This window comes from Cetorhinus maximus, chromosome 5, assembly GCF_964194155.1.
Source record: "Cetorhinus maximus chromosome 5, sCetMax3.hap1.1, whole genome shotgun sequence".
NCBI lineage: Eukaryota > Metazoa > Chordata > Chondrichthyes > Lamniformes > Cetorhinidae > Cetorhinus > Cetorhinus maximus.
Genome location: NC_135883.1, coordinates 91,668,319 through 91,693,636, shown reverse-complemented (window position 1 = coordinate 91,693,636; position 25,318 = coordinate 91,668,319). Strand labels below are relative to the sequence as shown.

At 44.4% G+C, this 25,318-nt stretch overlaps 1 protein-coding gene across 4 annotated transcripts in view; it reads right to left on the bottom strand.

Moving 5' to 3' along the window:
* The window catches only part of cep85l (centrosomal protein 85L), a 360,923-nt gene that overhangs the window by 94,077 nt on the left and 241,528 nt on the right, over nucleotides 1-25,318 (bottom strand). For all 4 annotated transcript variants that reach the window (XM_078542192.1, XM_078542191.1, XM_078542193.1 and 1 more), the window contains one exon: nucleotides 1,786-1,916. In XM_078542192.1, the coding sequence (XP_078398318.1) occupies nucleotides 1,786-1,916 (131 nt within the window). The remainder of the gene's footprint in view (nucleotides 1-1,785; nucleotides 1,917-25,318) is intronic.

The following is a 25,318-nucleotide window of genomic DNA, read 5'->3' as shown; positions in this document are numbered from 1 at the left end:
TACTTACAATCACTGGGGGAGGTACAGTGCCGATTTCTTTTTAACTTGATTTCTTCTGTTCAATCCTGTTTTATCCTCGTTGTCAGTTTGTTGTAGGGTGGCTGAGTTGTACTATTAAATGATAGTGTTGATCTACAGACATTTCTTGAGTGGAAACATTAAGTTTATTTACAATAAACTCGGCAGCAAATACATGTGTGCTTTCAACTTCAGGAGCAGAAAATTACGCTCGGTGGGTGTGCGTGTGCATAACCCAGCTGAGCATAAAATGACGCGCGATGATGTCGGGTGAGCGTCCTGACGTCATCGCATAGTCCTGCGATTTTTCATTCAACGGGCACATGCCATAGTCTGCAGCGCGCACGCCAACAATTAAAAGGCCTACTAAGGCCATTAAATAGTTAATTAAATTCAAATTTACGCTGCCCGTCCAACCTAACAGTTGGTGGGCATGTGAAAAGGCCAAGCAGCCTTTACATTTTTTAGGAAACTTCATCCACAGGCGGGATGTGGTTTCTTAAGGCAAATAAAAATTTTACACTTGAATTAAAAACATGTCCCTGCTCAGGTGACAGAGTCACATGAGGGGACATGTTTCATAACATTTCTAAGCTCTTTAATTTTTTTTATCTGAAATCAGTTCATCTCCCTGAAGCAGCTCTCTGCCTCAGGGAGATTTTGTAGCACGCACTCGCGAAGTTCACGCTCGCCCAGCTTGCATTCCTCTCTCTGCCCACACAGGCAGCGCTCAGTGCTACCACTCGACTTCCACGTTGGGCGGGCCTTAATTGGCCCGCCAGTGTGAAATTGCCTTCGGGCCAATCGCGGGCAGTGGTCGGCTTCCCAACCACTCCTGCCCACTCCCGCCAAGCTCGCACGCCAAGGGCAAATTTCTGCTTCAACTCTATCTCTATTCTGACTGCTGAGGCAGCCCGTGCCACTCTCCTTTTGGTTACTACAGATCATGTGATCTTCCTTAACATTTATTGTTCTTAAAGGTACATTACACACTAAATAAAACCATATTTGTTCCAGACATATCAGCGATAACAGAAGATGGTGAAATTTTGAATTGACCTGCTGAGGTTAGCCAGTAATTTTAATAAAGAGTGGGGCAGGTGTTTGGTGAGAAAATGGGTAGGGGGTGATGGGTAGAGAATGCTGTACACTACTTTTGAAATCAGCCACGCAAAATGGCCTTTCCTGGTCCTGCTCATTTTATGTATGCTTAATATATTCTTTCCATCAAACCAAAAAATCTGTCAAAAAAGTCAAAGCCTATTGTAGCTCCATTATCCCAGTTACTACCCATTTTTACATTTGTGATGTTAACATAGGAATCCCCAATGACAGACCAGAAAATGGGAAAATTCATGCTTATGCATTGCTGTAGCTGTTTGGCTTAGTGCTGCTTTGTATTTAAAATTACATCTGAATGGCTATAATTGGCATAAGATGAGCAGTCCTGAAATGTTATTGGTAGTATTAAAGCCAAGTATTGGAGGTCAGCAAAATAAAGACCTCCAGATAAGTAATTTTGTTACAATTTATGGCCTTTATAAATCAAATTCCCACCAGAAGTGGAAAAAAAACATTGATATGGCCAAACTGTTCTCCCTAAATACTGCAGTAATCTTTTCACAGGATTACTAGAGAGGAACCACAATTAACCTTTTTGAGTCATTTTGACCTTGCTTTGCCCGATAAGTTAACAAAATGAAGTAGATTTCCATACTGATACGAAATGGAAAAACAAAGAACCACAAAAGAGGTCCTGGACTTTACCTTTCAATGACAATATCCTTTTTTCTTAGTAAATGCTCCTTTATTTTCAGCTGTGAATCCTTCTCACTTGCATCCTGGTTTAACCGAGTCGGGTGGACCATCGAAACCTGCAATGGTGACTTATTGAGCATCTGAGGAAGAACACGAGAAACAGGTACTTAATGAAGATTTTGGGATTCATTGGCTATGTTTAGGTAAATTTGAATTAAATCAAAGAGTTTTCTTTTATATAACAGAATTAAATAAAGGGTCATTTTGTACAACTTACAATATTTAAAATTAATTTTCTTTCAGAAACCACCAGGAAATGATTGTTTATCAATCTACAATGCGCAGGCACAATCATTAATATTTTGTACAGATTCATCATCCTTGCTTTCATTATTAACCCTTCCTATATATTAAAAAAACAGAATAAAATTCGCCCATTTTTTGCCTTTTCTCACTTGTACTCCTGCTTTTGAAAATCCATATGTTGCTATGTTCCTCTACTGTGTTAAGAATTTGACCAGTTAGAGCACATTTGCATACGTTTTCTTCATACATCAGTGAACTGCATTTGCTACATACCTGGATGCTGACTCCAAAATTTCTTAATTTAACTTATACTGAAATTAATTTTGACTACAATTTATGTTGGATATAATAAATGGTTTGTGACAACCCAAAGTTTCTGGAGCCTGAAGGAGACACTGAATCTTAGTCAATTTCACTAAATCTCACATTTTCACATTTGGTTGATTCTTCACTGTCATAAAATATTTCTCAAATTGGAACATCTGCTTACAGTGCAAAATGATAATAAATTCACAAATGTCATGATTATTTACCTAGTTTCTGCAATTCCCCATGATGACAGGCACTACTTAATTGCTATTCTCTTCATTGGATAGAGAAAGTTTACATTCCTAATGCGCCATTCTGGATATGTATCTTGTAACTTGTAAATGGCTTGCAAAAAAGAACAAAGTGCAGATTTGCATGGTTTTTTTTCTTTTTATTCATTCATGGGATGCAGGTGTCGCTGGCTGGGCCAGCATTTATTGTCATCCCTAATTGCCCTTGTTCAGAGGGCATTTTAAGAGCCAGCCACATTGCTGTGGGTCTGGAGTCACATATGTGGGCCAGCCCAGGTAAGGATGGCAGATTTCCTTCCCTAAAGGACATTAGTGAACCAGATGGGTTTTTAAGACAATTGGCAATGGTTTCATGGTCATCATCAGATTTTTATTGAATTCAAATTCCACCATCTGCCGTGGTGGCATTCGAAGCTGGGTCCCCAGAGTATTACCCTGGGTGTCTGGATTACTTGCCCAATGACAATGCCATTATGCCACCATTTCCCCAGCAGGAAACTTATATGCAAATATAGGAACATAAATGCAAATAATTAATTTATCATCAGTGGCAATTGCTAAATAAGTAAATAGCAGAACGGTTGCTATGAGCTTGAGCTTATGCAGGGCCGCAAGATATTTTAGGGTATTCATACTCTTATCAAACCTGGGGTTAGGTGTTGGTGGAGGACTCTACCACAGTGTTGGAACTTAACAATACTCTAGGGAATTGCTTTAAGACACAAGTCATATAAATAGAGCTAAAGAAAAGATATAAAGGAAGTGGTACAATTTTTGATGTGTGTTTCAGGCTACCAAACAATGGAGATGAGATAGAGGGAGAGATTTGCATGCGGCAAAGTCATATCCAAGAACAATAGAGCAACTATATTAGGTGCTCTTAACATCCTTTATCCTCTGTCTGTCTCAGAGTAATATACATGGTCGAAGTGGTGAACAGCTTCTGGAGTGCTTCCAGCCCTGTTTCCTGCATGGGTTAAATGAGGAAAGAAGCATTGCATGGCTTAGTTCGGCATAGCTGTGTTAATCAGAAATAACAAATGGCAGTAGCAAACAGATTGAAACAGAATCCATTTGGAAAAGAGGAAAGATAGAAAGGGATTAGTTATATTATCATTATCAGGGGTATATTACAAACCAACCTAAAGGAAGTGAAAGGAAATATGTGTAAGCAGGTCCATGAAATTAATTTTTTAAAAATCATAATTATGTGAGATTTCAACTATACCCCAGATAAACAGTGAGCGGAGAGGATGAAAGGTGAAAATGGGATTGAGTTTTACAGAGGGCGGGAATTTCCGGTCCCGCCGGCTGCAGGAATCATCGCAGGCGGGATGGAAAATTTGGCAGATTAGCAAAAGGTCCATTGACTTCAGGAGGGAATTTCCGGTCCCGGGGTGGGCAGGACTGGAAAATCCCACCCATCGCGTGCAAGATTCCTTTATATCCCAATGGGCAGGATTTTACCGTCAGCAGCTGGGGCGGGGGCGGGGCCCGCTCGCCGATGCGTAAAATGACACAGGATGACGTTGGGAGTTCCTCTCAACGTCACCGCGTCCCATTTAAATTTTCAGGAAGGCGGGGGTGCAGCAAAATTAGCTGCGGGCCCGCCAACCTGTCAATGGCCAATTGAAGCCATTGACAGGATCAATTAAGCAATTAAAGGATCTGCCCGTCCAACCTTAAGGTTGGCGGGCAGGCCAAGAGCCCCGGCGGCAAATAGAAAAAACATGAAACCTCATCCACTGGCGGGATGAGGTTTCATGTCGCGTTTTAAAAATTTTAATAAAGTTGTTATGGAAATTATGAACATATCCCAACTCATGTGACATTGTCACATGAGGGGACATGTAAGGGAATTTTTTTTTCTATTTTTAATATTGTTGAAAGTAGAGCCGATCTCCCTGAGGCAGCACTTAGCCTCAGGGAGATGAGTGCACTCTTCTGTGCGCATGCACGAAAGAGCGCACTCTTGATTTTAGGGATTCCCCCCCGCCCACACAGGGAGCGCATAGCACTTCCCTGGGGATCGTCAAGCTGGGCGGGCCTTAATCGGAGACGCCAATCGGAAGCGCGCCAGCCCATCAACATCCCCCCTGATGAGGGGGAAAATTCTGCCAAATATGTGAGAAGTCCATTAAGGGAGGGAGCACAACTAGATCCAATAATGGGAAATGAGCTGGAGAGGATAACAGAAGTGTGGGAGATCACCTAGGAAGCAGTGATCACGACATAATAATATTTAAGATAATGGTTGAGAGAGATATGGACTTTTGAATGGCTTGCCGCATTTTACGGCTCCGCTACCATCGAAATGGGGCTGTAAAATTCCCCCTTATAGATCAGGACAGGCCAGCAATGAGAGAATAAGGATGGGGCTAAAAAAGGTAAACTGAATAAAATATATTGACAATTAAAAAAGTATAACAGTGAGCAATACTTAATAATAAAAGAGGGGATGACAAAAGAGAACATGAGGGGCTTAGGAAAGAGGTTTCAAGGACCGTTAGGAAGACAAAGCGGAAATATGAAATGGAAATATTAAATATAAAGAGTTCTTGTCTCCAAACTATAAAAAGATAATTGAAGCACTGGAGAAAGTGAAGAAAAAGTTCATAACAATGTTATCAGAATTAAAATGGCAAAAGTACCAGGAAGAATTGGCCGAGCTGGGCCTCTGTTCACTGGAAAAAAGATTGACGAGATCTGACACAGGTCTTTAAAATTATAAAGGTGTTGATATGTAGGATGTGGAGAAACTTTTTCCACTTGTGGGTGATCCAGGACCAGGGCTGGGGCAGGGGGGCAGAGAAATATAAAATGAGCATGACACCACAAAGTTGAGGAGGAATTCCTTTAGCCAAAGTGTGGCAAGCATGTGAAACATCATATGAGAGCAAGGAACAGATAGTTATGGAGGCAGGAGGTAAAGAAGCAATTTGTGTGCAGCATTGATAAATTGGGCTGAATGGAGTGCTTCTGTACTGTAGAATCTATAACACTAAAGACCACAGATACCAACTCTTAGCTTTTTAAGCTGATATCAGTGTTTGAACCCATTTGTCAGCTTGTCAGGTGAAGAAAAATCATTTCTTCTTACAGGACTGGAAGTTACATATATTCATTGGAGGGCTGAACTGGAGGTTATTAAAACCAGTTAGAAATTACTTTTCCCAATTGTTGACTGCACACAAATTTGAAGCAAAAAAAAAATTAAGATGTGCTCATGGTTTAGAAGTACATGGAGATGCATTGAGATTACAACATGAAGTTAGGTCATTTATCATGATCAGTCCAAGTTGCCAATTATCCTCCATGCAAGTGAATCATCAACATCACATTTGTCCATCTTCTTCCCTGTCGCCTTCTGGGTGGAGGGGTGGACAGGGGTCTCGCATTCTGAAGCACTCTCTGCCTGATTGAGGGACCCAGCATCAGGAAGGTGGGCCTAGAGGAAGCCACCCCTCTGCACTTGCTGTCAACCTCTCTCCCCTGCTCAGTGTCCCCTCCCTGATAACTCCATTCCATTCTACTTACCTGACCCTGGAGGATCCATTGCCAATCCTCTGGTTAGACCCCACTGTAATACTGACAGGGGCCACTGTTCCTGGTATTGCAGAGCTGTAGGCATCTGGTTGGCAGCTTTTGGGTTGGGATGTCCCCTCCAGCCATGGCAATGCAGAAGTTAAATGACCCCAGGGGAGCCTGAAGCCCTGGCAGTAAGGTTCCTGCTAATAGGCACTTTATTCTGTCAAGGGACCTGGAGATCAGATCGGTGGGGGTGCCACCAAATGGTGTAGCAGATGATGAGCGCCCTGACACCTGCATTAAATTCCACCCAAAGCTTTTATTTCAACCAATAAAAGTGATGCCCACAGCCACAACTCAGGGATGCACAAGAGGCCAGAATTGAAGGAGGACAGAGGTCGCAAGGCTAGAAGAGATGACAGATTTACAAGGACATGGAGGAATTTGAAAACAAGGATACGAATTTCAAAATGGAGATATTGCTAGACCAGGAGCGAGTGCAGGTCAACGAGAAAGGGATGATGGGTGCATGAGACTTGGTGCATTTTAAGATATGGGCAGCAGAGTTTCCAATGAGTTCAAGCTTATGGAGAGTGCAAGGTTTTAACTGGCCTTGCAAAACTATACTGACATCGCCAAAGTTTTTTTAATGTTTAAAACATCGGTAAACTTTACAAGTGAAATTATGTTTTGGCTTTAAAGCCAGAGCTACAATAAGTCTGAAAATAATAGAAAATGTATCAAATAAAGGGCGGAATTTTCCCAGAATTGCACTAAGTGCGGTGGCGGGCAGGTAAAATGGGGTCTCACCCGCTGATAAAAATGGTGAAAAGTGGGACGTTCCGAGCCCACCTCATTATATATTCACTCTTGGGAAACACGCCGTTTCCATGGCGGGCAGGCTCTCATTTGCCCGCCTGCCATCACCCCGCTGTTGCATCACACCGGCCACCATCTTTAAAAAGCAGCTTCCAGCAAACTGCTCATCACCACCAGCTCACCACTGCTGCCCGGGAGACATGGCCAGCAAAGGCAAAAAGACTACAGCCCCTAGTTTCAACGATGGGTCCCTTGAGCGACTGCTGGATGCTGTGTAGGCCGCCGAGATGTGCTGTATCCCTGCTCTGGCCACAGGATGGGTAGCAATGTCACCAACCCTGCTTGGGAGGTGGTGGCAGCGGTGGCAAATGCCCTGCAGAGGAGGACAGCCATCCAGTGCCGCAAAAGGATGAATGAGCTCCTTCGTTCTGCCAGGGTAAGTCACTCTTCTCGTCACTCTCAACTCACACACTCACAAATCCATCACATATCCACAGGGATCTCACTCACTGCCAAGACTGCAATGTGAGGATCTATGGGACACCTCACTGCATGTCGTCATCATCCTCCACAAATCTGGCAGCTATGAGGTCCTCGCGAGTGCGCCTGCCTTGTCTAGCCAGTGTGAGAGCCTCATCCCTATTGTCATCACCACCGTGGACCCCCTCACCCTCATCCCCGTTGGAGTCCTCCTCATCAGAGGAGTCATGCAGTTCCTCCATTCCCCTCCTCAGCCAGCTCCTCACTCTTTTGCAGCGCCAGGTTGTAAAAGGCGCTGCAGATGACAACGATGCGTGACACCCTCTGCGGACTGTATTGCAGGGCTCCACCAGACCAAACACTGGAACTGCATCTTCAGCATCCCGATGGTCTGCTTCACCAAGTTGCGAGTTTCTGCATGAGCCTCATTATAGAGTCGCTCTGCTGCAGTCTGAGGCCGCTGCATGGGTGTCATCAGCCACGGCCTCTGCGGGTAGCCCTTGTCCCCAAGGAACCATTCCTGCAGCCTCTGTGGACCCTGGAAAACTGCAGGGATCTGTGACTGACTCAGGATGTAGGCGTCGTGCACTCTCCCTGGAAACCGTGTACATACCTGCAGGATGCATTTCTGGTGGTCGCACACCAGCTGCACGTTCAGTGAGTGGAAGCCCTTGCGGTTGGTGAAATCCATTGAGTGTAGCGATGGAGACCTGAGCGCCACATGAGTGCAATCGCACCCTGCACCTGTGGGAATCCCGAGATCAGGGCAAATCCAACGGCCCTTGCATCCTGGCTGTCCCGGTCCCAGGTGAAATGCACAAAGTTGTGTGCCATGGAGAAGATGGCATCCGTGACCTCATGGATTCATTTGTGGAGGGCGGATTGTGAAATCCCACAGAGGTCACCTGTGGAGCCCTGAAAGGAGCCACTGGCATAGAAATTGAGCACCGCAGTCACTTTCACAGCCACTGGCAGTGGATGCCCTCCATATCCCCTTGAAGCCAAGTCCTGCAGTAAGTGGCAGATGTGAGCCACCAGGTCCCTAGACATGCACAGTCGTTGGTGACACTGACCCCAATTATATCTCTGTGGCTGCGCCTGATCTGTCTTAGTTGCAGAGGCCTGGTCAATTTATACAGATGTCCCTAATGCGTGGCCACTTCCCTTGGTTACCCTGCCCCCCACCTCGATCGCCTGTGCGTGGGATGCAGCATGTGACCCCCCCCATCAGCAGTCACCTCCGAGGCTGGCCAGCACTTCCTGCCAGACAACCCCCCCCCACCTTTCAGCAGTCGCCTCCAAGGCCAGGCATCAGTTTCCCCTTCCCCCCAGTGCCCCTGAGGCCTATAAACAACGGGCAAACTGTGGAGAACGCAGCTGCTCACTCACCTCAGTTCCCCCCAAAGTGAAGGTCGCCAAGTGCACGTCGCCTGTGTGCTGTTGTGAAACACATCGGCGTGCTTTCCCGCCAATGTGGACGGACGATATGGTGGGGTTCCAAGAGCCTGGCGGGATGGCCTTTTAAATATATGCTAATGTATTACAATTAGCTCCCCGCTGACCGATGGCAGGAAATGTGGCCCGCTGTCAGCGGGCTGAGCGGAAGATCGCGACCTGCCTTCACACTGTCATGAAGTGGGTCCCACCATGTTTTCCGCGCACGCCACCTGTCATGTGGGCTCGGAAAATTCCGCCCAAATTGTCAAAAATGTTCTGGGATCTGTAGTGAACATTCCTCTAGATTGCTGTAGAAAATAAACCTTATGCCTTCAGCATTCACACCTCCATTTCAGTCATTTCTTTAGTGTTACTGTGGCGCAACCTGCAACTTTGCCTGTTTTTATTTTTTTTGCCCTTTTTTGCGATGGAATATTGAGTATACTTGCACCTCAAGTTATGACGAACCCATACAGCATTTCATTTGCAGTGCTGACTTGTCATAAGGACTACATTCAGGGCTGTGTTCAAGTTTTTAGTTTTTGGGCGGACTGAGTCAGTTTTGTTTGAGTAATGTTTGTTCGTTCTCTAGGTTGAAATGGGAGCGGGAGAAGAGGGTTCGGGTAGATGGGGCGGGGAACTGAACTTTAAAGGTCTATGGGAAAATTGGGACTAATTGCCCAGCACGAGCACAATGAGCCAAGTGGCCTCTTTCTGTGAAATATTTCTGATTGAGATATGTCACTGAAATGCTGTAATGAACACAGCAGATGCAGGGGAAATGGAGTTTTGCCAATGAATGGAAATATCCATTGGGAGAAGGTCGAAAAGATGTTGACAGAGAAAATGTAAAACATGAACCTGGTGTTTGGCGCAATTAATGGTGATCCTTAAAACTCTCAAGGCATCTGCAAAACATCTAAAGAGGCTCTGCAGGCTAAATTGGATAGCCCACGAAATTGGATGCAGGGATTGTGATGCTTAATTAACGTGTGCAGTATGCAAACTTCATTCTGCCTGCTAATTATAATGATTGCAGCATGCAGTCCAGCACTAAACCCGCTGTTGAGTGGCTGCATGCCTCTGCAAAGCCACAGTTATTGGCATCTTGCCTCACGGGGAAGCCCTCTATCCTGGTAAAGCTACCTGAATGCCCACTTGCTTCTCTCGGTTCAGAGAAAACACAATGAATTCCCCTCTTCTGACATATGGAACCTTTGTCACTCCTGATATAGTGATGGACAGTGAACTGAGAGCATGTTAGATACGTTGTCAATTCCAAACTGGAAGGATCCCAATGTGAAGAAATTCAGGGCCATGGCCACCTTCACAGTCACTAGTAGCACCATCCTCACACACCTCTCAGGTCACCAGTCTGGTTCCAAGAGGTGGCAGAATTTTGTGAGCAGCTCCTTGCTGAAACACAGATGACAAACGCACTGCTGCCGGCTTAGGCAGAAGTAGGAAATGTGCTTCTCGAAGACTCTAGGTGGATAAGGCCTCCTCTTGAAAACCCATTTCCCTCTCCTCCTCCTCCCATTGCGAGCAGCTTGTCCTCTTATTTACTGCCTCTGCACCATCTGCCACTCATGCTGCAGCCCAGCGGGGACTGTTACTATGGCACCCATGCTTGGGAGCAAGCGGTGTGCTCAGAGCCTATGCAGTTGTACCCAAAGCCTTCCCCACGTGCAGCACCACTCCCTGCAGACTTCCCTAACTGTAAGCAACTTCTCCAAACATTCAGCACTTAAACTCAAACAGAGCCAGAAGAAACTAAGCACAATTAATCTGCAAGTCATTGATTATTCCTTTAAATAGCACTGGCATGGGTGGGGTGGGGGGTCCTTTGTGCTGCTGAGCGCATGTTCACGTGTGAGTGTTTTGGAGAGGGCACTAGAGCGGTGAGGTCCAAAATGGCAGCACTGGCGTGAAATCAGCATTACAATGATTGACGTTATGATCTGTCTACTTTACGTACTTCCAACTCAATGTCTATGCTTACAACCTCATCAAGATGGCGTTTGGCACAGGCCACTCTGGAAGTGAGTTGATGTGACATTGATGCTGTTTTGGTACTAGGTGCTATGGAGATTAATTCTTATGGCTTCTGAGTCCTTTATTAGGAGGTGGGTGATGGAGAAGGGCCACTTTAACTATTGTCTAGGAAAATCTCAAAAATTACCCTTGGGACCACATGAAATTATGATGACCAAACAGGGAGTAGTGTAAGGTATGCATATTTGATTTCCAAGACTAGTACAATGATAACTCAGTTTTTCTTCCCTGTATAAATTATGAATAATAATTAGCTTAGAAAAAGATAGTGTTTCTTGATTATTTAGCAAAATATCATCACAGCTGTTTAGAATCCTGTTCCTAGGCTGACGAGATATACTGTAAGATATTCCTTCTCCACTATAAATTAAATATAGTGAGTAGTCTCAACATTCAAGAGGTGGCACTATGCCTGCCACCTGTAGGTGGCACTGTGAATGCAATTTTTGGGCTTCTAATACCATGGGACTGTCAATCAACTGAAGCCAAACCTTAATGTCAACTTTAACCGCAGTATCTGTTATTTGTCACAAGGCACTACTGTAACAGTGCATTTCCTGGAGAACAGCAAACATCGGGCTAAAAGTACAACAATCATTTGCATTTACATGGTACTGTCATGCAGTCAAACATCTCAAGGCAATTCACAGGAACATTCTCAAATAAAATTCGATACCAAGCCAAATAAGGAGATATTAGGGTAGATGGTCTAAAGCTTGGTCAAAGAGGTAGTATTTAAGGAGTATCTTAAAGGAGGAGAGAGTGGTAGAGAGGTCGATTGGTTTAGTGAGATAATTCCAGAGTTCAGGGCCCAGGTAGTTGAAGGCATGGCCACTAATGTTAGGACAATTAAAATCAGGGATGTGCAAGAGACAGAATTGAAGGAATGAAAATAGCTCCGAGGGTTGCAGAGCTGGAGGAGGTTACAGAGGTAGGGAGGAGGGCTGCAGAGCTGGAGGAGGTTACAGAGATAGGGAGGGTTGTAGGGACTGGAGGAGGTTACAGAGATAGGGAGGGTTGTAGGGACTGGAGGAGGTTACAGAGATAGGGAGGGGCAAGACCATCGAGTGGTTTGCAAACCAAGAATGGGAATTTAAAAAGTTGAGGGGTTGCCAAACTGGGAGCCAAAGTAGATCAGCAAGCACAGAGAAATGGGTGAATAGGATTTATATCAAATTAGGATATAGGCAGCAGATTTTTGATGAGCCCAAGTTTGTAAAGGATGGAAGATGGGAGGCCAGCCAAGAAAAGCAAGTCCATTGTAGTCACCTCAGGGACCCGGAGAAATCCATGCTTTTGTTCTGTTCTTGCCAAGTCACAGAGGTTTGGACCTGGAGCATATCTCACTTTGTTGGCCTGCCCACTGACTGTCCCAAAGCTCACCTATTGCTGGCCCATCAGCTCACCAGCCTATATCAATATTACAATATTGCACACCTGCCACTCCCTCCACATTCCCCCATCTCCTCAACTCCACAATACTCCTATGGTATAGCAGTGTGAAGCATAATCTGTTTGTCAGGATTGCATCTTCCTGCCCCCATCAATCACCCCCTTGACAGCCCTCATATTATTTTGTTAATTTTCTAAAGTGAAGCTCTGATCTTTAATTAATACTATTGACTGAAGCCCAGTTCTCTAATTAGTTAATGTTGCTGATGGGTAAGGACCATGACCTCAAATCTTCATTTAGTTATTTTTTGTGCTGCGTCATGACTGCATATTGAAAACTGAACACTAGAGGGTCCCTTGAAAGTAAGCAGAGTGTACCAGTTAAACTCCAGTGTCTCCTCTAATACTGACCGTTATATTGAAAAGGAATATTCCTGAAAATCTGAAATAAAAGCAATCATTATTTTACCACAATGACTGAGTGTTTATCAGAAATAGAAACAGGAATAGGCCATGCAGCTCTTCGAGCCTGCTCCACCATTCAATAAGATCATGGCTGATCTGGTTGTAGTCTCGACTCCACTTTGCTGTCTGCCCCCCACCATAATCCTTGGCTCCCTTGTTTATAAAAATCTGTATAACTCTGCTTTGAATAAATTCAGTGACCCAGCCCTTCACTGCTTTCTTGGAAAGAGAATTCCACATACTTGGGAAATTTGCAGATGACACGAAGATTGGCCGAGTAGTGTATAGTGTAGAGGATAGCCATAATCTCCAAAATGATATAGATGGGTTGGTGGAGTGGGCGGTAAAGTGGCAGATGGATTTTAACATAGAGAAGTGTGAGGTCATACATTTAGGGAGATCAGACAGTTACAGGGATTACACAATAAATGGGAATATACTAAGAGGGGTAGATGAAGTGAGAGATCTTGGCGTACAAGTACACAGGTCCCTGAAGGCAGCAGTTCAAGTAGACAAGGCTGTAAAGAAGGCATATGGAATGCTCTCCTTCACTGGCAGAGGTATAGAATATAAAAGTAAGGATATAACGTTGGAATTGTACAAAACACTAGTGAGGCCACAACTGGAGTATTGTGTGCAGTTCTGGTCACCACATTACAGGAAAGACGTAATAGCTCTGGAGAGAGTGCAAAGGAGGTTTACAAGAATGTTGCCAGGGTTAAAAAAGTGTAGCTACGAGGAGAGATTGGATAGGTTGGGGTTATTTTCCTTAGAACAAAGAAGGCTGAGAGGTGACTTGATTGAGGTATACACAATTATGAGGGGAATAGATAGAGTGGACAGGATAAAATTGTTTCCCTTGGTGGAGAATTCTGGAACCAGGGGACATAGATTCAAGATAAGTGGCAGAAGGTGTAGGGGGGACATGAGGAAGAACTTTTTTACGCAGAGGGTAATGGGTATCTGGAATTCGCTGCCCAAGTTGGTGGTAGAGGCAGAAACTCCAAACTCTTTTAAAAAGTACCTGGATCTGCACCTTAAGTGCTGTAAGCTGCAGGGCTATGGGCCATTTGCAGGAAGGAGGGATTAGAAAGGGCACCTGGGTGTCCTCGGGCTGGCATGGACAAGATGGGCTGAATGGCCTCCTTCTGTGCTGTAAATTTTCTATGGTTCTATGGTTCTAATGACCCTGTCGAGAAAATTTTGTTTTCCTCATCTCCATCTTAAAAAGTATAACTCTTATTAATAAACTGTGCCCCCTTGTTCTAGTCTCTCCCACAAGTGGAAACTTTCTCCCAGTACCTACCCTATCAAATCCGCTCAGGATCTTATATGCTTCAATAAGATCACCTCTCATCCATCTAATCTCCTTTGGATATAGGCGCAACTTATTCAATCATTCTTCATGAGATAAGCCCCTCATCCCAGGGATTAGTAGAGTGAACCTTCTCTTTTAATGACATTATATCTTTTTTTTTCAAATAAGGAGACCAAACCTGTACACAGTATTCCAGATATGGTCTCAATAAGGTCCTGTACTGCTGCAGTAAAACTTCCCTACTTCCATTCCCCTTGCAATAAATGCCAACATTCCATTTGCCCCCCTAATCACTTGCTGTATCAGCATGCTAACTTTTATTCATGGGCCAGGACACCCAGGTGCCTCTGTATCACCGTGTTCTGCAATATTTTTCCATTTAAATAGTATACAGCTTTTCTATTATTCCTGCCAAAGTGGACAAGTTCTCATATTCTGACATTATACTCCATCTGCCAATTTTTTCCCCACTCACTTAACCAGTCTATATCCCTTTGCAGACTCTCTACCTCCTCTTGACAACTTACTTTCCTACCTATCTTGGTGTTATTGGCAAATTTAGCTACCATACATTCAGTTCCTTCATCCAAATCATTGATGTAGATTGTAAATAGTTGAGGCCCCAGCACTAATCCCCATGGCACTCCACTTGTTACAGACTGCCAACCTGAAAAAGACCCATTCATCCCTACTCTCTGCTTCCTGTTAGCTAACCGATCCTTTATCCATGCTAATATGTTACCCCTACACCATGTAATCTTATGTGTAATAACCTTTGACATGTCACCTTATCAAATACCTTCTAGAAATCCAAGTGCAGCACATCTACAAGTTCCCTTTTGTTCACCTTCCTTGATACTGCCTCAAAAAACTCTAATAGATTAGTGAAACATGATTTCCATTTCACAAAACAATATTGACTCTGCCTGATCAAATTATGATTTTCTAAATATCCTGCCATAACCTCCTTAATAATGGATTCTAGCAATTTTGCTATGACAGATGCTAGGTTAACTGTCCTGCTTTCTGTCTCCCTTCTTTCTTGAATAAATGTGTTATATTAGCTATTTCACAATCCACTGGGGCCCTTCCAGAATCTAAGGAATGTTGGAAGATTATAACCAATGCCTCTACAATCTCTGCAGCCACTTTTTTTAAGACCCTAGAATGCAGGCCACCTGGTCCTGGGGACTTATCAACCTTTAGGTCTAATAGCTTTCCCAGCACCTTTTCCCTGTGATGATTGTTTGAAATTCCTCCCTCCCGTCCATCCCTTGACTTTTAAGTATCTTTAGGAAGTTTTCTAAGTCTTCTACAGTAAAGACAGAAAATGCTGGAAAAACTCAGCCGGTCTGACGGCACCTGTGGAGAGAGAAAAACAAAGTTAATGTTTCGAGCATGTATGATCCTTCTTCAGAGATCATATGGACTCGAAACGTTAACTTTGTTTTTCTCTCTCCACAGATGCTGTCAGACCTGCTGAGTTGTTCCAGCATTTTCTGTTTTTGTTTCAGATTTCCAGCATCCACAATATTTTGCTTTTATAAAATACAATGCCTCTGCCACTTCCTTGTTTTCCATTATCAATTCTCCAGACTCACTCTCTAAAGGATCAACACTAGCTTTAGTTACTCTTTTCCTATTTTTATTATTTGCAGATTCTTAAAATTTGACCAATCTTTAGACCTGCCATGAATCTTTGCAGATTTGTATAGTATTTCTTTCAATTTGATACTAACCTTAACTTTCTTATTCATCCATGGATGATGCATTCTTCTCAAAGTCTTTCCTTCTCACTGGGATAAATCTTTGCTGAGATTTATTAAATATCTCCTTGAAAGTCAGCCACTGCATCTCTACTGCCCTACCTTATAACCCAGTTTCCCAATTCACTGGCTAGATCTGGTTTCATAACCTTATAATTATCTTTTAATATAATTATCCAGATATAAGAGGCTGAATTTTCCTGGCTCCATGGAGACTGGGTTGGAGGCGGATGACCACAATATAATGGGGAGCCACATCAGGATGGCTGCCTGCACATTCTCACTTCCAGAGAACTTTCCTGAGGTTGACCGAGACCAGAGGTGGCAAACTGCTCCAAACTGGCAGGCAGCCAATATGGGCGAAGAAAGCACCACTTAGGGACCATTTTTCAATGGTGCCAGTATTTTCCCGCTGCCAGACTGCCTTCCACTGAGAGCAGAGGCCATTGGCTAATTGGAGGCAACCTCCAAGCAGCAGGCTGGGTGGCCATTGGAGGTGGAGGGTCTATGCCCCAATGATGGGGCTGCGAGCATCAAAGGCTGGAACATTGTCAGTATTACTTCTGCAAATGGGTTTCCCCTTCACTGTGACAGCTCCACCGACTTCGGACCTGTTGATTTGAAGACTTCTCTGCAGGCAACCGAGGGCACCTCCATGTTGAAGTGTCCTTACATCTGCCTGCCTGCTTTGGCAGTGCCCACTTCTCCCTAATATCTCTCCGGGCCCTCTGATTGGGTCTCCAACCTCAGGAACCTGTTAAGGATGGCGGGAAGGTACACCAGCATCAATGGGCTCAGATCCCCCATATGGGCCTGAGGTTGGGGTGCGGGAAGGGGGCAGCTCCCACCCGAAAATCCAGTCAGACAATTTTGCCAACATTCTCCCCAATTCACTTAGTTTATTCCCAACAGTGCCGTTTCTCCCCATAATGATTAAGGCTGCTTCAAATTCATGAATCATCCACTTTTGTTCAGTTTATATTTCTTACTCACATTTATATTTTTGACAACTTCCCTTCACATTGCATTTCCTTGTCTTTCTCCAGTCTCTTTGCAACCCCTTTTGCTGTTCCCTGTCCATTCCCCTCCCCATCTGCTCCTATCTCCTCTGTATACCATAACCTCTGCAATACTCCATCTTTTTGCCTACCTCTATCTCCTCCCTAATCCCCCTCTTCCACTTCCTTCACCTCCATAAACTGTGAAGAGGACACAAAGAGGCTGCAAAAAGATATAGTCAAGTTAAATGAATGGTCAACAAGGTGGCAGATGGAGTATAATGGGCAAGGGGGGAAAAATGAAGTTGTTCACTTTTTAATTTTATTCTTTCATGGGATGTGAGCGTCGCTGGCAGGGCCAGTATTTGTTGCCCATCCCTAATTGCCCTTGAACAAAGTGGCTTGCCACACCACTTCAGGGGGAAGTTAAACATCAACCACATTGCTGTAGGCCAGTTCCAGGTTAGGACAGCAAATTTCCTCCCCTAAAGGACATTAGTGAACCAGATCCGTTTTTACAACAAGCAGCAATGGTTTCATCACCATCACTGAGGCTTAGCTTTTTCATTCCTGGATAATTAATTGAATTTAAATTCCACCAGCAGCCATGATGGGATTTGAACCTTGACCCCAGAACATTAGCCTGAGCCTCTAGATTACAAGTCCAGTGACATTACCACAATACCATCATCTCTCCTTTGGTATTAAGAATAGAAAAGCAGTGTATTTTTAAAAGGCATGAAACTTTCACACATTGATGTTCAGAAGGGCCAGGGTGTACTGGTACAAGGAACATAGAAAATGAGTGTGCAGGTCCAGCAAGCAATTAGGAAGGCAAATGGCATATTGGCCTTTATTGCAAGGGGATTTCAAGTACAAGAATAAGGAAGTCATGCTACAATTGCAAAGGGCTTTGGTGTGCCCAGACTTGGAGCACTGTGCATAGTTTTGGTCTCCATGGGCTGACCCAGCAGGAAAAAGCAGTTCAGACGAGTACTCTTCTTTCCCAATTTTTACTGTTGTTCCATTTTAAGGTATACAAGACCAGTATTCTTATTTCCCAGTTTTTACTGTTTTTTCCTTCTGGGGAATTATACAAGACGTCGGATTCCCTGTCAACAGGCTAAAAGGTCAGTGGGGAGCCCGCTGAGGGGAACACCAGCTGACCCGCAGCCATTTAACAGCCAATTGGCTGTTAATAGACTGGAGGCAGAATTTCCACCCCCTCCGGTACAAGAAGTCCCACCTCAGAGAGCTTCCGGCCAATCAGAGGCCAGCAGCTCTCCAGCACTTCAGGCATACAGTGGTGGATCATTTAGATATGTTTGAGCGTCTTGCCGGTACCAAGCTGGCAGATCCTGGTGAGGAGTGGGGAGGGGGGGATGGGAGGTGTGAACAGGGTGGGTGCAGTGTATTAGTGTTGTGAAAAGTGCAAGTGTTCATTTTTTTTTACTTGAAGTTACCATACACAGTTGTACCAGAAGAGTGGGTCTACAAACAGAGGCAGAAGTATAAAGAAGCTGTTTTCATAAAAAGCAGCTATTTTGCTGGTGCACGTTTAACTCCATGTGTTGCTGGCTGTTTTTATTCCCAAGAACCTTACACTGGCAATGAGGATAATGTAAAATAAGAAGGTATGAACCTTTTTGGAGGGTTTTGCCTACTCTCTGTTGAGAAGACAGCATTTTATGCTGCAGACTTAGAGAAATACTCAGGGTGTTTCAAAGGCACACAAGCTCGAATCCCACAAGCAGGAAAGCTTTCACAGACAAGTTTCATCACTGTTGCTGATGAAAATGGTATTGTCTGTGCCCAATCTAGCACCTTTTGAAATACATTTAGAGCCATCATCGGTATTTGCACGTTGGCAAAAGTGACTACGCCATCTTGAAGGGGCAATGGCAGGTTTTGCCATCACAGAGGACAAAAGGAAAAAAGGCCTTATTTTTCCCCTACAGTGGTGAAAAATTAGTAGACATTTTTGAAACACTTACACACGAGCAAAATGACTAAGACTCAGCTACAAAGGCACTCACATCCTACTTTAGGCCCAAGAAAAGTACAATATATGAAGCAATCATCTTCAGACGCAAGAAGCAAATAAGACAATTGATCACTAAGGCATGCATCTGAGGCAACTAGCAGCCAAATGTGACTTTGATGAAGTTGAACAAGTCAAAAGGGAAATAAAAATACAAATCATTGAAGGTTGTCTCTCCAGCCAACTATGCTGGAAAGCGCTCAAGAAAGGCAGAAAGCTGTCAAGAGCTGTTGGAGTTAGCAATGTCGCTATTGTTTTCCAAGTCCAGAGCTACAGAAGTTGAGGCTGCCAAAAACCATGCCCCAGGTTCAACTCCTGTGAACACTTTTCATCACCTTGTGCCAGGAAACCACAGAAAGATAGAGCTGTGACCTGTCCAAACAAACAATGCTTCCACTGTGGCAGTATTTACCCACACTGGACAGGGTGTCCTGATACAAGTAAAAAGTACAAAGCTCGTGCAAAACCCAATCACTTTGCTCATGTTTGTCGTTCATCAGCAAAATCAACTACAAAGACCAGTACCAACGGAAGGATGCCAGGTATGTGTACCACAGCAAAAGGGCAAGATAATGTAGCCAAAGTAGAGATGCAGAGGGATCTGGGTTTCTTAGTGCATGAATCACAAAAGGCTAGTATGCAGGTTCAGCAAGTAATTAGGAAACTAATAGAATGTTATCATTTATTGTGAGGGGAATTGATTACAAAAGTAGGGAGGTTATGCTTCAGTTATACAGAGCATTAGTGAGACCACATCTGGAGTACTGTTTACAGTATTGGTCACCTTATTTAAGGAAGGATGTAAATGCATTGGAAATAGTTCAGAGAAGGCTTACCAGACTAATACCTGGAATGGGCAGGTTGTCTTATGAGGAAAGGTTGGACAGGCTAGGCTTGTATCCGCTGGAGTTTAGAAGTGTAGGAGGCAACTTGATTTAAACATATAAGATACTGAGGGGACTTGACAGGAGGGATCTGGAAAGGATGTTTCCTCTTGTGGGAGAATCTAGAACTAGGGGTCACTATTTTAAAATAAGGGGTCGCCCATTTAAAACAGAGATGAGGCAAAAAATTTTTCTCTCAGAGCACCGTGAGTCTTTGGAACTCTCTTCCTGAAAAGGTGGTGGAAGCAGAGTCTTTGAGTATTTTCTAAGGCAGAGGTGGATAAATTCTTGGTAAACAAGGGGGTGATAGGTTAGTAGGGTTAGGCTGGATGCAGATTTGAGGTTACTATCAGATCAGCCATGGTCTTATTAAATGGCAGAGCAGGCTCGATAGACCAAATGACCTACCTCTGCTCTTTGTTAGTATGTTCATAGGTGGCCCTGGACATACTTTTGTGGTTTCTTTCAAATGCAGATTCTCCCACAAGAGGAAACATCCTTTCCAGATCCATCCTGTCAAGTCCCCTCAGGATCTTATATGTTTCAAACAAGTCGCCTCTTATACTTCTAAACTCCAGCGGATACAAGCCTAGCCTGTCCAACCTTTCAAATGCCACATGTGACAGTGACCATTGTTTGCTCGGACGTAGATGCTGTCATTGAAATAGCTGCTAAACTGAGTCTGCGGCAAGTGGTGAGGGAACCAACAAGAGGGGAAATCTTGACCTCATCCTCACCAACCTGCCAGCCACAGATGCATCCGTCCATGAGAGTATCGGTAGGAGTGACCATCACACAGTCGTTGTGGAGACAGTTCTGCCTTCACATTGAGGATACCCTCCATTGTGCTGTGTGGCACTACCACCGTGCTAAATAGGATAGATTTCGAACAGATCTAGCAGCTCAAGACTGGGCATCCATGAGGCGCTGTGGGCCATCAGCAGCAGCAGAATTGTACTCAAACACAATCTGTAACCTCATGGACCGGCATATCCCCCAATCTACCATTACCATCAAGCCACGGGATCAACCCTGGTTCAAAGAAGAGTGCAGGAGGGCATGCCAGGAGCAGCACCAGGCATACCTAAAAATGAGGTGTCAACCTGTTGAAGCTATAACACAGGACTATTTGTGTACCAAACAGCATAAGCAGCAAGTGATAGACAGAGCTAAGCGATCCCACAATCAATGGATCAGACGTAAGCTCTGCAGTCCTGCCGCAACAAGTCGTGAATGGTGGTGGACAAATAAACAACTCACTGGAGGAGGAGGCTCCACAAATATCCCCATCCTCAATGATGGAGGAGTCCAGCACATCAGTGCAAAAGATAAGGCTGAAGTATTTGCAACAATCTTCAGCCAGAAGTGTTGAGTGGATTATCCATCTCGGCCACCTCCGGAGGTCCCCAGCATCACAGATGCCAGTCTTCAGCCAATTCGACACATTCCATGTAATATCAAGAAATGTCTGAAGGCACTGGATATTGCAAAGGCTATGGGCCCTGACAATATTCCAACAATAGTACTGAAGACTTGTGCTCCAGAACTTGCCAAGCCCCTAGCCAAGCTGTTCCAGTACAGCTACAACACTGGCATCTACCCGGCTATGTGGAAAATTGCCCTGTTATGTCCTGTACACAAAAAGCAGGACAAATCCAACCCGGCCAATTACCACCCCATCAGCCTACACTCGATCATCAGTAAAGTAATGGAAGAGGTCATCAACAGTGTTATCAAGTGGCACTTGCCTCCTCCTCCAGTGAGTTGTTTAATTGTCCACCACCATTCACGACTTGATGCGGCAGGACTGCTGAACTTACGTCTGATCCATTGGTTGTGGGATCGCTTAGCTCTGTCTATCACTTGCTGCTTATGCTGTTTGGCACACAAGTAGTCCTGTGTTATAGCTTCAACAGGTTGACACCACATTTTTAGGTATGCCTGGTGCTGCTCACTGATGCCCAGTTTGGTTTCCGCCAGGGCCATTCAACTCCTGACCTCATTACAGCCTTGGTTCAAACATGGACAAAAGAGCTGAACTCCCGAGGTGAGGTGAGAGTGACTACCCTTGACATCAAGACAGTATTTCACCGAAGGAGTCTCAGCAAAACTGAAATCAATGGGAATCAGGGGGAGAACTCTCCACTGGCTGGAGTCATACTTAGCACAAAGGTAGATGGCTGTGGTTGTTGGAGGTCAGTCATCTCAGTTCCAGGACATCACTGCAGAAGTTCCTAAGGGTAGTGTCCTCGGCCCAACCATCTTCAGCTGCTTCATCAATGACCTTCCTTCCATCATAAGGCCAGAAGTGGGGATGTTCGCTGATGATTGCACAATGTTCAGCACCATTTGTAACTCCTCAGGTACTGAAGCAGTCCATGTCCAAATGCAGCAATATCCAGGCTTGGGCTGACAAGTGGCAAGTAACATTTGTGCCACACAAGCGTCAGGCAATGACCATCTCCAACAAGAGAGAACCCAATCATCACCCCCTGATGCTCAATGGTGTTGTTATGACTGAATCCCCCAGTATCAACATCCTGGAGGTTGCCATTGCCCAGAGACTGAACTGGACTAGCCATATAAATACTGTGGCCACAAGAACCGATCAGAGGCTGGGAATCCAGTGACGAGTAACTCACTTCCTGACTCCTCAAAGCCTGTCCACCATCTACAAGGCACAAGTCAGGACTGTGATGGAATACTCCCCACTTGCCTGGATGAGTGCAGCTCCCACAACATGCAACTTGACACCATCCATGACAAAGCAGCCCGCTTGATTGGCACCACATCCACAAACATTCACTCCCTCCCCCACCAACTCACAGTAGCAGCAGTGTGTACCACCTACAAGATGCACTGCAGGAATTCACCAAGGTTTCTTTGACAGCACCTTCCAAACCCACGACCACTACCATCTAGAAGGACAAGGGCAGCAGATAGATGGGAATATCACCAACTGGAAGTTCCCCTCTAAGTCGCTCATCATCCTGACTTGGAAATATATCACTATTCCTTCACTGTTGCTGGGTCAAAATCCTGGAACTCTCTTCCTAACAGCACTGTGTGTGTACCTACACCACATGGACCGCAGTGGCTCTAGAAGGCAGCTCACTGCCACCTTCTCTGGGGCAACTAGGGATGGGCAATAAATGCTGGCCCATCATTTATTGAATAAGAAAAGATACAGCAGCATCCATCAATATTATGGGAAACAAAATGTTCAAGAAACTTCAGGATTGCCCATTCTCTACAAACCAGGGAATACCAATATTTTCCCTTACACACTGTCAAACTACTGAAAAATCTTAGGAATTTTGAAATTCCAGTCTCATTCAAAGACCACAGGGCTAAGGTTGTATTTTATATCACATCTGAAGAATGTGACATGCTTATCAGTTTCCACACAGCTACAGATCTGCACTTGATTTCAGTCACATATGTGACTCCGAAGCATATCACCAACATTCCTGAATTGTATGCTGACTGCTTCATTAGTATCAACAAACTGAAAGGTGTTACATGCGAGTTACATGGAGATCCCAATGAGCTCTCAGTCACAAATCAGTGGTGGCAAATACCATTTCATGAGAGGAAGCAGATTGAGAAGGATCTTCAGCACCTACTTGACCTTGACATTATTGAGAAAGTTGGGGATGAGCCTACCCCTTGGGTCTCACCCATACAAGTCATCAAGAAACCCAAGAGTGAGAACCAGATTAGAACCTGCATTGATATGCAATCACCAAACCAAGTCATACGACAGGAAAGACGCTTGACACTGACAATTAATGACATTGTGGGGAAAGTGCACAGTGCTAAATTTGACCTCGATTCAGGATAGCATCAAATCTAGCTTGCAGAAAAATTGAGGTATCTTAGAGCATTCTGCATTTGTATCAGACTTTTTCAATGCAAGAGGCTCTGGAGTCATTTCATCAGCTGAGTATTGCAACACATGAAGGAACGCTGTACATCAACAGCAAGAATATATTCTCGTTGAATATATTTAAAGCTGAGATAGATTTTTGGTCTCTCAGGAATCAAGGGCATGAAAGTGGAATTGAGGTTGAAGATCAGCCATGATCACATTGAATGGTGGAGTAGGCTCAAGGAGCTGTATGGTCTACTCCTGTTCCAATTTTTTCTGTTCGTATGTAACTATACAAATGTTTAATTTATACCTCATTATTGGGACATTTTGGTAAAAGTTGGACCACAAGCTGGGAGCCCTGGTATGATTGGAAAATGAAAAAGAGATCTGGAAGCTCCAAAGGAATGATAAATAGGCCAAGAGAAAAATAAAATCTTCAGCTCCTACTTGAGCCCCACCAACTAGGGGAGGAAATTTTTACCGTCACCAGTAATCACCTTCGTGGAAAGCTGCTGTCCAACCACAGCCTCTGCCCTGCTCTTATAGCCTTAGCATTTATATGGCTTGTCTAGTTAATTTTCTAGTTAACCATTGCCCCAAGGATGTTGGTGGTGAGGATTTGATGATGATGTCATTGAAGGTTAAGGTAGTTAGATTCTCTCTTGTTGGAGATGGTTATCGCCTGACACTTGTGGGACACGAATGTTGCTTGCTGCTTACCAGCTCAAGTCTGAATATTGTCCAGGTCTTGTTGCAGGCGAGCATGGACTGTTCCATTATCTGCAGAATTGCAAATAATACTGAACACTGTGCAATCATCAGTGAAAATCCCCACTTCTGACTTTATGGAGGGATGGCCATTAATAAGACAGTTGAAGATGGTTTTCCCTACGACACTGCTATCAAGAACTTCTGCAGTGATGACCTGCAGTTATTATAATTGGCCTGCAATAGCCACAACCATCTTCCTTTGTGCGAGGCATCTCAAGTCAGGGGAATGTTTTCCCCCGATTCCCAATGGCTTCAGTTTCTTTAGGGCTCCTTCATACCACACTCCGGTCAAATCGCGCCTTGGTGTCAATGGCAATCACCCTCACCTCATGGCTGAAATTTAATTCTTTTGTCCATGTTTGGATCAAGGCTATAATGAGGTCTTCAACGGTGATTCCAGTGGAACTCAAACTGAGCAATGAACAGATTATTAGCGAGAAAGCGCCATTTGATATCAGTGCCAATGGCACCTTCCATCACTTTTCTAATGGTTGTGTGTAGACTGATGTACTGGTAATTGGCAGGATTGGACTTGTCCTGCTTTTTTGTGGCAGGATATACCTGGGAAATTTTCCACATTGTCAGCTAGATGCCTGTTTTGTAGCTATACTGTAACAGCTTGGCTGGAGTCGTGGCTAGTTGTGGATCCGTGGATAGTTCTGGATCACAAGTCTTCAGTACTACAGCTAGAATCTTGTCAGGGCCCATATCTTTTGCTATGTCCAGTGTGCTGAGCTGTTTCTTGATACCACATGGTGTGGATCAAATCAGCTGAAGACTGGCACCTGTGACGGTGGAGACCTCAGGAGAGGGCCGACATGGATCGCCTACTCAGCATTTCAGGCTGA